Genomic DNA, 13,936 nt, shown 5'->3' with positions numbered 1-13,936 from the left:
CCAGGAACAAGTCCTTCCTTGAAAAGGCCACACCTCGACAGACTTCCAGCCTGGTATTGGTGTTAATTATAAATTTCCGCTTTGCTGTCACACACTTAACCTGTCGTAAGGGAATAGCGCTGGCAGTCCAGGGACCGGCGAACCGCTATTTAAATATTCCTAATCCGCTTTTTTGGACACAGGTGACTGGTGTGAATTGTGCTTTTCGTTCTGTGTCATTAAAACGAATTTGAAAGGACATCAGTGCTGTAGCTAAGCATGGATAAAAAAGGCTTTTTCTACCCTCTGAGGTGAAATAAGAAAAAATCACCCCCCCTTGAGCTTTCCAGAAACACCGGTAGACTGAAGAAGTGTCATCCTTCATTTACTCACATGCTAAACAGATCAGAGACGCCACATACTGTATGTCCTGAGACAACAGACACACACATTAGTACATCTGTGACGGATTTCATTCATCCAGGTCATTGTGGAACACCTGCTAGAACTTATTCATAAGCAACTGGATTTTGCTGTTCATCCTATTAACTTACTTATGAATGTTTACGAACAACAGATTACTAAATGTCCAACGTCAAAGACATCCAAGATGGGAAAATATAACATTTCATGCTGCCTTCAAGTCCTCCTCAGAGTGCAGTACAATTTATAAACATTGTAATTTCGATAAAGTAACATTTTTAGGTCAAGATGTAATGCACAAATTGGGCAATTTTATATTTTTCCTCTCTTTTTAACTTCTCTCTTGTAAAAGTGCTAGAGGATTCACATAAAATACTGCCGCAGAATATCTGAAAACAGTAATTGGTCATTTTTGGCACTTCTTCAGAAGTATTTTTTTTATGAAACAAGCTTAACTTAGAAGTCAACGCTCAAGAAAAATGTACAAATAATGATCATATCTATTTATCTCATAAATAAGAGTAATGACATGACTTGAAGGCAACATTGACATGACTTGAAAACAGTCATGCAAACCTGTGTGACCATGTGAAAAAATAAAATAAAATAAAAATAAAAAATCAGCTCAAACAGACCTTGTGACCCTTCCTCCCAAAAAAGTAAATTAAATCAATTTTAAAATTAAATTAATTTTCAAAATCAGCTCATTCAGACCTTTTTTCTTTTACCTAAATAAAAATTAGAGCACATTTATGAATGCATACACACCTGTGTGCATTACATAATTTATGCATTTAAAATATGCATAGTATGATCTTCATACCCAGTGTTGATCTCATGTTAGTCCCAACCCAAGAGCATCAGGGTGTTTCAGTTGAACAAAGACAGTGGAAACCATTGGAATCTCATCTTACCTGCAGGATGTGGCTGCCAAGGTGAGGCTCAAAGATCTCCGCGGCAACAGCGCTGGGGCTCCGCCTCCGCTGGGACCCGATAGCTGCGGAAGAGAAGCACACAGCATGAACGCACTGTGTTGGCATGCGCATGCACACGCACGCACACACGCTTCCACTTTAAATCCGAACCGACTTGGAAACAAAATCCGCCTGTGCGATTTTAAACAGATACGGTAAACTGTTGAGCAAACACTTCCGCCCCAATAATACTAAGCCCCCGGTACTGTAAATACACAGATGCAAATCAAAGCCTCGGAACAGCTCCCTTCTGCATATTCAGCCGGGCTCGGCGCTACAAAGCCCGCTGTTTATAGCAGGACTAATATCGCCACAACCATTGAGCTGCAAAGCACCCGGAGAACAGCGCCCTCAGGGCATTTTTTCCAAGTTTCCAACTTTAAAGTCGGCTCAGGCTCTGCTAAAAAACGGCCTGGGGTGATTTCAAACTTAACAGACCTTGTCCCACCAGAGCTCATTATAGAGAATTTTATAACAAAGTGCTCTGTACTTAATTTTCCAAGCCTAGCCAGGCGTTCGGGTAATGTTGCTGAATTAAGTGCAATTAATGATGTAATAAAGCACTGAACGGCCATTAAGGATTCTCAAGGACCAGCAGCAAACAATGCTTGCCGTTTGGGGAAGGTGCAACGGGAGGACGTCATGCCCCAGGTGAGCAGCACGAGAGGGGCCGAGACACAAATGAGAGGCCTATGTCCTTCAGAGAGCCTCAGGCTGGGTAAACACACTTTTCCCCTCCGGTAATGCTTTCAGCGGTAAGCCCTGTGTCCGCCCCGGAGGAACGTTCGTGCCACAACATGAGCGGGAAGGGCAGCACCAGCTGGAGGAGAGAGAGAGAGAGAGAGAGAGAGAGAGAGACGGGTTCTCAGCTCTGTCTCTAGAGCGCCGGGGGTCAGTAGCCGCCACTGCAGGTGGAAACACAAACAGTCCCGAGCCGGTGGGACTCGGACACTGTGGCTCGCAGCGCACAGCAGAGGGAGCTCTCACGCTCTGAGGATCGCACAGAAAACATGCACACATACCTGCACATCAAATACTGGGTGATACACGCATTTGTGCAAACGCAATCAGTGCAACCTGAAGCTCAACACACGTGTGCTTAACACACTAGAGCTTTTGGGACAAACGGAAGTCTGTCTGATGTCGAGTTTGGTTTGAAAAGATATGGCAACACAAACAGGTCCAAAATTGATGCTTGGCAAAAAACGAATGTGAATAAAACTGGACATCGACAAGTAAATAAAACTAACCTACAGTAGGAACTTTAACATAATACATGGTAACATATTTAATTGTAAGCAAACATTTACTGTGAGTTTTTCCCCAATAAATAAAAGAAAACAAGTCTCACACAGTAAATACACTGTAAAATACACACACACACAAAAATATCAAATTTAAAATAAATTAAAAAAGAAAGTAAGTCCCGCACAATACAGTAAAGACATTGCAAAATAAAATAAAATATAAAGTATAATTATAACATTTAATTACATTTAAAAGAAAATAAAAATCCTGCACAATACAGTAAAGACACCATAAAATATACAATAATAAAATAAATTAAAACATAAAATCAAATTTAACTAAAATAACATGTAAGACGTCCCACACAATATAGTAAAAACGCTGCAAAATCGAAAATAAAATAAATAAATTTTTTTTATTAAATTAAAAAGAAAGTCCCACACAATACAGTTGAAGATGCTGCAAAATCTAAAAAAAAATGTAATTAAAATAAATTAAAACATAAAATCAAATTTAACTAAAATAACATGTAAGACGTCCCACACAATATAGTAAAAACGCTGCAAAATCGAAAATAAAATAAATAAATTTTTTTTATTAAATTAAAAAGAAAGTCCCACACAATACAGTTGAAGATGCTGCAAAATCTAAAAAAAAATGTAATTAAAATAAATTAAAACAAAATACATTTTAATTAAATTAAAAACGTCCCACACAATACAGTAAAATACATTAAAAAAAGTAACACAATAAAATACAAAAATAAACTGCAACCTGAATTGAACCCAGTGTGAACACAGCATATAATGTGCTCTAGCAGACATCTGAACCCAAACACCAGCAGTCCAAGTAAGTCAATGAAGAATATACCAAAGTTAAGAGGTCACTTGACCAGCTTCAAATTACCCTCCTCTCTGTACTTAAAGACGACATCTCCAGACAACAACTCTCATCACACAAGGATCCTCGCTTAAGACCACCGCATGGAAATCAGCCGCACGTCCTCCAAATTACTTGACCTTGAGGAGCTTTTCAAACTATAGGCCTAAACTCTGCGGTTAATATTTCATAATGAAAAATGTGAACATGTTGAACTGCAGATGAGCTTATCGAAACAAAGTGCAACCAAGTGGGTTGAGTCTTAAAGCCTAATCTGTCGCATTCTGAGACCCTCGCACCTCACAGCTTCAATGCACCTGTTAACACAAACAGCATGTGTTCACTGCATTGACATAAAAAAAACCCCAATCCAGACAGATTTCAAGCCCATTGAAAACAACAAACAAAGGCATCTTAAACGACTCTACTGTCTCCTGGTTTAAGCACACTCGATACTGTCCAACGACAAGACTATGCGACTGTGTCTCCATCCCTCTGCACAGCTGTCCGAGCAGCCAGAGAGATGAATATAATTGCATATTGATCTCAGGAATTATGCTCTATTAATCTGCTTCATTTTGCTCGTGACGCAAATGATATATGAATAAATAGCTCGCGGGAGCACAGAGGCAACACAATGTCTGTCCAGCAATGATTCTCCATAATACATCTTCTCCAGTTTAGTTCCCTGCCACGCCAGATTGAGCACATTCAAATATATTACGCCGGAAACGCGAGCAAATACATCACAGCTGCTCTAATACGTCCCGCACAATACAGTAACAGCACTGAAGAACATACAGGATTGGTGAATTGAGAACTGGGATTTTGTCAAAGACATAGAGGCTGATGTTATTTCATTCAGAGTATCGCAATTCCAAAAACGCAATATTCCAATGTCCTTGACGCCAATTCGTGGACATGCAAATGGACAGTCTGCATCAGATATAGCATTTTATTATGAGATAATGTCCAGCAATGATTCTCCATAATACATCTTCTCCAGTTTAGTTCCCTGCCACGCCAGATTGAGCACATTCAAATATATTACGCCGGAAACGCGAGCAAATACATCACAGCTGCTCTAATACGTCCCGCACAATACAGTAACAGCACTGAAGAACATACAGGATTGGTGTATTGAGAACTGGGATTTTGTCAAAGACATAGAGGCTGATGTTATTTCATTCAGAGTATCGCAATTCCAAAAATGCAATATTCCAATGTCCTTGACGCCAATTCGTGGACATGCAAATGGACAGTCTGCATCAGATATAGCATTTTATTATGAGATAATATTGTTTCCATTTGACACTTTCAATATGTAACGCTAGTCCTCAATACCCGCCACGCCACAAACAGCATTTGGTGCAAGACTGCAATAAATGCAATTTGTTACTCGCCGCAGTGGCAATTTCAAATCACTTGCGCTATTAGAAAGTCAATTTAACTTTCACTTTTATAAGTCAACATTATTGCTATTGTTAATTTATTTCTCATTGAATGCGAAATTGGCAGCAAGGCATCAGACTGTCATTTTAAATATGCAATAATTTCTCGTGAAGCTTAGACCTCTTATTCCCTAGTCGTGGATTATTGGAGCTAAATGGCAGTCCCTGGCTTCACCAAAGGCTCAGGGGCAGGTACTGTTACACAAATTGCCAATTCAATTAACGGAGTGTAGACGCTCAACTGGCAGCTGGCATGCAGGATGGCTATTTTGGCAAGTGTCAGGCCTAATTAATCAAGCTGTCAATGCTCTCGCGGTCGGAAGCCGCGGACGACGTCAAAGCCGTGGACGGCACAATGGGAAGTCGCATAATCCAGCGAAACTCATGTGTTAAGGAATGCTAACTCACATGCTAACCGGCCACACTTGAGTCTGCGGCGATCAGACGAGGCTTTCAGGATCTAACCAGGACTGTAAATGTGTTTTCCAGGAACTAGGGAATATCAGTCAAAAAACTGTTCATTTCAGTAAGTAAACCTGTCCCTTGACACAACTCTTTTAGAACAGGCAATGTCTAATGTTTAACCAACTCAATTCACATGCAAAGAGGTTAGCCAATCATAACAGCCATAAAAAGTCATTTGCATACATAATTCTTACATTCACAGTAGAAAAAAAATAGCATGTTTACTCATGAAAGAGAGAGGGTGAAAAATATTCACATAAAACTCAAGAGTGTTTTTCGTGTTTCAAGAAACCCTTACTATCATTAAAAGTAAACTTTAAAATTGAAAAGAAAAAAAAAGTAGGCTATGGCCCATAACATAAAATGTATTTACAGAAGAAAAGAAAAAAAGATATTAAGCTATTATAAAATATTATATTATGGGTGTTTTCACAACCATAGGTAGTTCAAAAACATTGACTATCATTGAAAGCTAACTTTAAAATAAAATAATAATAATAATAATAATAATCAAAAATTGTGTGAAATGACCTATTTAAGCAAGCTGAATTCACCGCCCATTTTTACTTAAATAAACAGATGCATTTGCAGTTAAAAAAAATATTAAAGTATTATAAGTAATATTATTTTAAGGTTGTTTTCAGACTTATATTTACGTACATTTTAATTAAAAATACTTAAATATAATTAAAATGTAATTGTTTTAAATTATATTTACTTGTATATTAAGAGTGTTTTCAGACTCATACCATTAAAAGTAGACTTTAAAACTGAAATATATAATGATCAAAAAGAATTCACAGCCATTTTTACTTGTAGAAATGGATACTTTTCAAGCTGATTAAAGGTATTAAGATATTTATTAAGATCTTATATTAAGGATGTTTTTAGACTTATAGTTGGTTTGTTTTGTTCCAAAAGGAGGGACTAAATTGTTATATTTATAATTATAATATTATAATAATTATTAATTATTGTTGAATCAGAGGTGGTCTCAGGTTTGTTTTTATTGTGGATTCAAGTGTGATTGCTGAGATCATATATGTCTAAAAACAAACTAAAGTTCTGAATTGAATGTAGTAGTAGTAGTAAAAAAAATGTAGGATAGTACTTCATTTAATCTTTTACAAATAAATTTGTTCATGAAATGTAATGTACCAGAATGGAGCGTTTGGAGGAGAGGAGATAAGTAAAAGGGATTCATAAAGTCAAGTGAAAAAGTCTGCTGAGAGGTGGAGTAAGTTATTACATGCTAAAGAAAGATGAAAACAAACATTTTCTTTCAAATAAATCATGCACAGTAGGACCAGGAGACTACATGGGGTCATTTCTGATTTCATGGTGACTTTAAATTACATTTCTAATTACACTGATTTCAACTGAACAATGTCAGATTTCTCCCATGTTTCACCTGGTTCATTTGCTTCAACGTCTGCTCTCATTAGACAGGAGTGAATCCCGTCACGCCGCAATTGATAAAGCTCAAGGTGATCTCCGATCAGGCCCATCATGCACACACACCACAACATCTCATGCACTTGTGTAGTTGCATGTAAAAGCGCAGCGAGTTAATGAAATGATGAGACCGAACAGAACACAGCATGTCATTAACTTATTCAGAAAATTACAGACTCTTCTTGTTTCATTGTTCGGTCGTCTTTGAACGCAGCAAACGTCCCTCAAAGAGGAGGGCGGAAACCCAAGCCTGCATTTCAGAGAGAAACGCTTCATCGCAAAAGAGCCACGCTGATATTCACCAGATTATAAACCAACACCACAATACTGAGAAATCAGGGCAAATCTAAAACAAAATTGAAATTAGAGTTCAACGTTTCAATGAATCCAAACCCTTCATCAAAATCTACATTAGGGGAATTGAATTACACTTCCAAGAGCTCAAATGTCTACATTTTCTTTTCAGAAAAGGTCCTGAAAATCAAAACTTTCAGGTGTCAGGAACCAAATGGTCATAAAATGAAATAAACATTGGCATATTTATCATAAATGTGCCAAATAATATGCCAAAATAGGGTTACTATGTATAATTGAATTGTATTGAATTCACACAGATATATGCACAGAATACACAATAACTTATTGATACAATACATAATAAAAACAGTTTGAATTCTTAAATGGGTGAAACTTTAAATGCAGTTTTTTAATAATGTCAGCTGCTCTATATCACAAAACTATGGAAGCCCGTTTCCGCCACTGAATAAAAAATTAAAAAAGGTAATTGCGACTTTTTATCTCGCAATATCTGACTTTTTTTCTCAGAATTGCGTGATATAAATAAAGTCAGAACGGCGAGATATAAACTCACAATTCTGACTTTTTTCTTGCAATTCTGAGAACATATCAGCCCCCCACACCCCCCCAAATTGGATTTTAACTCTCACACAGATATATGCACAGAATACACAATAACTTATTGATACAATACATAATAAAAACAGTTTGAATTCTTAAATGGGTGAAACTTTAAATGCAGTTTTTTAATAATGTCAGCTGCTCTATATCACAAAACTATGGAAGCCCGTTTCCGCCACTGAATAAAAAATTAAAAAAGGTAATTGCGACTTTTTATCTCGCAATATCTGACTTTTTTTCTCAGAATTGCGTGATATAAATAAAGTCAGAACGGCGAGATATAAACTCACAATTCTGACTTTTTTCTTGCAATTCTGAGAACATATCAGCCCCCCACACCCCCCCAAATTGGATTTTAACTCACAATTGCGAGTTTATATCACGCAATTCTGAAAAAAAAGTCTGAATTCTGACTATATCTCGCAATTCTGACTTTATATCTCGCAATTCTGACTTCATAACTCGCAATTGTGAGTTTATATCACGCAATTCTGAAAAAAAAGTCTGAATTCTGACTATATCTCGCAATTCTGACTTTATAACTCGCAATTGTGAGTTTATATCTCACAATTCTGTGAAAAAAAGTCAGAATTGTGAGATAAAAAGTCGCAATTACCTTTTTTTATTTTTTATTCAGTGGCGGAAACGGGCTTCTATACAAAACACTATGTATTGATCTATCCAAACAATTCAACAGTAATACTCTATATTTTCCTAAATTTCAAACCGTAAGTCAAATTTGCCGTTGGTTTTCCTTCCCACCCGGTGTCCTTCAATCCATAATCTGCCTCTAAAGTTTTCACAGGCCAAATGTCATTAAATAATTTACTGGAGTTGGGATAATGACAGGGCTGGATCGCTCTCCTCGCGCAGGCCTCTGAATAAGTGATGCCCGTGAAGATGGAGGTTGAAACATTTGTTTTAATTAGTTTCTTTTAACGTCTTTGACTGGTTTAAGTTTTCATGATGATGTGTTCAATAATCCATGCTCATCTTTTCTCCTCATTTATATCATCAAAATTTAAGCCGCTTCATTCTGCGCTAATGACGCCTCGCTCATCCGCTCTCTCTCACTCTCTATGCAGCTCTGCTCCAAAACCTGCCCATCGTAGACAGTTTTTAAAAGACCCTATGAAATCAAAAACGGGTTTTGTGGCTTTTAATCCATGTCTGTTAATGATTAATGTCCTGCACAACTGTTCAAATTCCTATTCAAATAAGAAATACGCCAACACAAAAAAAAGCAAATTTCTCATTAATGGATTTCATGGAATTCCATGTCTACTGTATATACAGTCTGGGTAGATTACTTACAAACTGTAGTCCATTGCTGATTACAAATTACATTATGAAAATTGTAGTTAGTGACAGTCTGGATTACACTTATTAGGTAATGTAGTCTGATTACTTTTTGATTGCTTTCAGATTACTTTTGACCTAACTTGTTTATCACAAAGACTTGGGATTATTGTGTACCATATTGAAAACAAAAGGAGAAGAAAAAAACACCCAAAGTGAATGCAAATGTATTTTATTCTTTGTTATCAATATCATGATCAAATATTACATTAGGGTTTCCCAATCTTTGCTTCATGAAAAAAAACTGTAGGTTGTTGATGAAAAACTGATCATTAATGAAAATAATTAATGTCAATGTGACCAATGTGACCATCAACATCAGAAAATCATGAACATGCAAATATGCTGTTAAATTATTGAAATCTCAAGGGGACTTCAAGTAAATATTTTAGGTCAAAGGGGTCAGCTCTCAATAAGTTTGGAAATCATTACATTTTAAGAACAAACATTAATAAAGATAAAAGAAGATATTACATAGCCAAAGTCTTGTCCAGACTTCTAATATTAATAAGTAGTGAAGGTCACTGGATGCATTGTCATTGCGTTGGCAGTGTTTAGTAACTTGCATAATTATTAGTCTCATGTATGTAAGTGGCAGGTTATTTAGAAAGGAAAATTTGAGGTGCAATAAATCATGAATAATAATAATAAGATTTTTATTTTACATTATTGTTCTATACACTATAGGTTCAGGTGATCTACAACTCCAAATCTTTCATAACAGTTACGCTGTTGCTTTCATGCAGAAACATGTATTTATCTGCACCATAATTAGCTCTGCAACAGGAAGTCATACGATCGATGCATTACAGAGTAAGTGTGCATCAAAAGCTCCCAAACCCTGTTCACTAGTCTGTCTGTGCTCAGCCTCAGTGTGACTGGTATCATCCCTGCGCCTTAAACACACGAACGCACGCGCCACAAGTGGAAATCTCCAGCTCAGTTGCTACAGAGATGTTAGATTACACCTTGAAGAGGTGCTCAGTGAGGAATAATTGTCTATGGAAAGCTCGTAGAGGCTCTGAAGTCCCCGCTGAAGTGATTTGGTATTTTATCATTGTGCTATTTCCTCTCATCACGAGCAGAAACAACTGTGTCAGATACGGAGATAAGAGGGCCGGGGGAGCACGGGACACAAGCTCTCCAGCTGACAAGCACTGTCCACTCACGATCCATATCAAAACCGACAGAGAGCGAGAGAAAGAGAGCGTCATCATACTCACAGCTCACATTATCCTCAAAGCAGAGCCATTTCAAGAACAAAACCCATTCATTTCCACCGCTGCAGCAAAAAAAACGAGGAAAAACCAGACGGTAGTAAAACACAGTGAACGTACACCTGCTGTTTTAACTGGAAAAACTTGAGAACGCTGAATGGTGGAGCTGGTCATTTGACAGTGACTAAAGATAATGGTGAAAGACAAGGCTGAAACCACGCTGTGATTCTTAAAGCCTGTCGCCGGTCAATGCTTTTGTGTCAAGTCACTCACAAACATTCCTGCTGAAAAACCAACTTAAACCACTGAAAAGTGGCCAAAACACCTCTAAAACCAGCTATTGGACCAGCCTGACCAGGCTTCATATATACAATTAAACAAGTTAAATGCATATATGATTATTTGCTTAGAAAAGTCCCTAAATGAAGACATTTCTAAGACATTATAATACTTAATAAATACGGAAATATTCTTAAAAATAGCAATATCAATCAAATCAAATCCATATTGTCTTCAACATGAAACAACATCCACAACATTTTTTTCCCTAGCTTATAAATTATCATTTAAAGACAACATCAAAATTGACGTTTTATTTCTTAATAAATGCATCTGGTCTTATTGTGAACGGGGAAAAAAAGCTTTTCATAATCATCCATCAAACTATAGTAAATTTTTCCACCTTCAAAACAACTTTCCTTTTTTCTCTAGTGTAATCAAGGCCACGTGCATAGAGAAACATAATTAGAGCTGTCAATCAATTAAAAGTATTAAAAAAAATTATTACACGACAAGCTGAATAATTAATCAAATTAATTGCATATATGAATATTTGCTGAAAAAAGACCCTAAATGAAGATAATTATACCATCTTATTATTTTTTTACTTTTTATTTTAAAATTATATAAAAACATTTTTTTTTTTAATATTTCATTAATCATAAAAAAATGAATAATTCAATTAATAAAACAGCTTTAAAATTACATTAACCAATAATATCAGTTCAATCAAATCCTTTTTGACACTCACATTTGATCTTCTTCAGGATAAAGAATCATGCACCAGGTCAGTTTGATTTCATGTAGACTTTAAGTCAAGGATGCTGTGCTGCTCTCTCCTTCTCACGAGAGGCCGATGCTTTATTCTGACACCTCCGAAATGCATATGGATCTTTAGATCCTGAGAGTCCCGGTTGCTAAATGCAGCTATCGATAGTTTGCTCTGACGGGGAAAGGCAAAGGAGGACGAGGTATTGACATTGACCAGCCCAAGCAAGGTCAAGTTCAGGGGGCACCGCAACTGAATCAATACCACGGGATGAGCAAAAGAAAATAATGGGGGGAAAAAAAGCCTCATCTAATTTGGAAATGCATTCATTATGGCAAACCGCATTAAAGCACAAGGCAGGCTGCCTGCGCTGCCCTCCAGTGCAGCCATACAGATAAACAATCCATTACCAAAGTGCAGCAGCAGGTTTCTCTTCAGAAACCCAACCGAAGCCGGTCAGGCCTGCAGGACGCATGTACCGGATTCAGATGGCTTTCAGACTTGAGAAGTGTGGGAAAAAATAACAACACGCCAACATTTCTTAGTGTTTTCCTGCAAAACGAAGCATCCTGATTGGTGGATTTCCGTAGGTTTGCTGAAGAAGCCCCAGAAATCCTGAAGCACTTGGTCAGCACTTGACTATTAACTTTGCTTACACTGTTTAATAATTCACACGCTGATGAGGCCGAGGGAGAAATTCTCAGCATGGATGATCCAGTCAAACAGAATACAATATTAAGACATTAACAGAAGTGCTACAGAAAATAAAACAACTTGCTGAATGAAAGACCAGACTTTTCCACTTTCCTCTAGTTTCGGAGTGGTTCTTTATACTGAAACACATAACGGCGGATGTCATGGTTGAGGTGTGTTCTGTGAGAGGCTGAAGGAACATCAAGGCCACTCTATGCACCATGAAGTCTGTGTTTTCCAGACACTTTCCTCTCACAGCTCACGATTGAAGCATTACATGCATCTAACAGACGCGACACTAAAACGGCCCCATCTCACCACACACACATCAAAACGTGTGCTGAAACGCCGCCATGTTGTCCTTCACAGACGTCCTTGACGTCAATACATCTTACCTGGCAAAATTCCCAAGACTAAGACAGTTAAGCAGATTCTGTATTAATGTACAGCCATAAAAAAACAAAACAAGTGATGTCATTAATATCTCAATAGTTTCTCCTGGCTGAAATCTTCTCCAGAGAATAAATCTCCAGTAATCTCAAATGCATCTCCTCTAGTGCAACTAGAGCTCTCTAGTTTATTATATACTAATATAATACTAATTATTAAAGAAATAAGCCCCAAGAAGGGGGCTTCACGGGGATTATTGTGTGCCACGTTCACACAGCAACAGAATACGGTTGTCAGTCCTGTATTTGAGTCCTTAATATGGTTACGTTCACACACAGTTCAGTTATTTACGGGTGTGACAACCGCATTCTGTAACCGAACTCACACCTGTAAATTTTCAGGACTCACAACCGCATTCTCGGAACACACGCGCTGTGTGAACGGAACAGGACTGGACAATTAGTTGTCTGTCACGTCATACAGTGCGAGAGGGAGCCGCTCTGCCGCGTGTCTAACGTGTGTTTCGTGTTTGTTTTCGGTAGCTTACAGTGACGACGGAGAAATGAGCTGCGTGTCTGTCACCTGAAATTTTTAGATCCCATCAGTTTTGTGTTCTGCGCACGACTCAAATACTCCGCTCTCCACCCAAATTTAAAGGCTGCTGTCGGTTAATGAAGATTTGACGGATGAACTCGCGGCTCGATTGGACTCTTGTCGTGTCAGAATGTGATAAGACTTTCAGTTTTATGGACGTCGCCATCTTTGATTTTACTTTGGTCACTGTCGCTATGGTTACTGGTAAGGAATACGGGACTCCCATTGCACGTTCATACAGACAGTATTCTAAACACAACTGTAAGCTGCTGTGTGAACGTGACATTTCGAGACTCACACCTGTAAAGAAAATCCTGTTGTCAATCCCAAAAATTGACAGTGTGAACGTAGCCTAAGTTTGTAGAGTAATTTACAAAAGCTTCGAACGTGGTTCAGCCAATCAGAATCAAAGAACGGAAAATATTTGGAAAATACTTGTAAGATGCATGTTATGGAAAAGCAGCAGCCATTCATTATTTTTTGAACAGTCAAAACGAACAGTAGTTGTTTAAAACAGATTTTTTTTTTGGAACATTATAACTCACTCAAATCACTTTAAATCCGTTTAATTTCATAACAATCTGATAAATTTATTTTCAATGTAATTCTATAATTTCTTCTGATAATTTACAATATATATATATTAATATATACATAAGAATAAAAAAGTATAATAATATAAAATATTATATATATATATATACATAAAATTAATAAGTAAAACTAAAAAATTATAAATAATAATGAATAAAAAATAAAAAGCTTAACATTTTCATGTTATTTCAGTATTTCAGTTGAAATTAGTTAAAAAAAAAAAAAAAAAAAAAAAATTTTTATAATTTA

The 13,936-nt window shown here is 37.0% G+C and overlaps 1 protein-coding gene across 1 annotated transcript in view; it reads right to left on the bottom strand.

The window, feature by feature from the left end:
• The window catches only part of npas3 (neuronal PAS domain protein 3), a 341,558-nt gene that overhangs the window by 167,943 nt on the left and 159,679 nt on the right, over window positions 1-13,936 (bottom strand). The window contains exon 4 of the mRNA XM_016274094.1: window positions 1,317-1,399. Coding sequence (XP_016129580.1) covers window positions 1,317-1,399 — 83 coding nt within the window. The remainder of the gene's footprint in view (window positions 1-1,316; window positions 1,400-13,936) is intronic.

The sequence above is a fragment of the Sinocyclocheilus grahami genome, unplaced genomic scaffold (genome assembly GCF_001515645.1).
Source record: "Sinocyclocheilus grahami isolate Dianchi unplaced genomic scaffold, SAMN03320097.WGS_v1.1 scaffold84.1, whole genome shotgun sequence".
NCBI classification, from domain to species: domain Eukaryota; kingdom Metazoa; phylum Chordata; class Actinopteri; order Cypriniformes; family Cyprinidae; genus Sinocyclocheilus; species Sinocyclocheilus grahami.
Note: the sequence above shows the minus strand (reverse complement) of the source record. Positions and strands in the feature narration are given on the sequence as shown.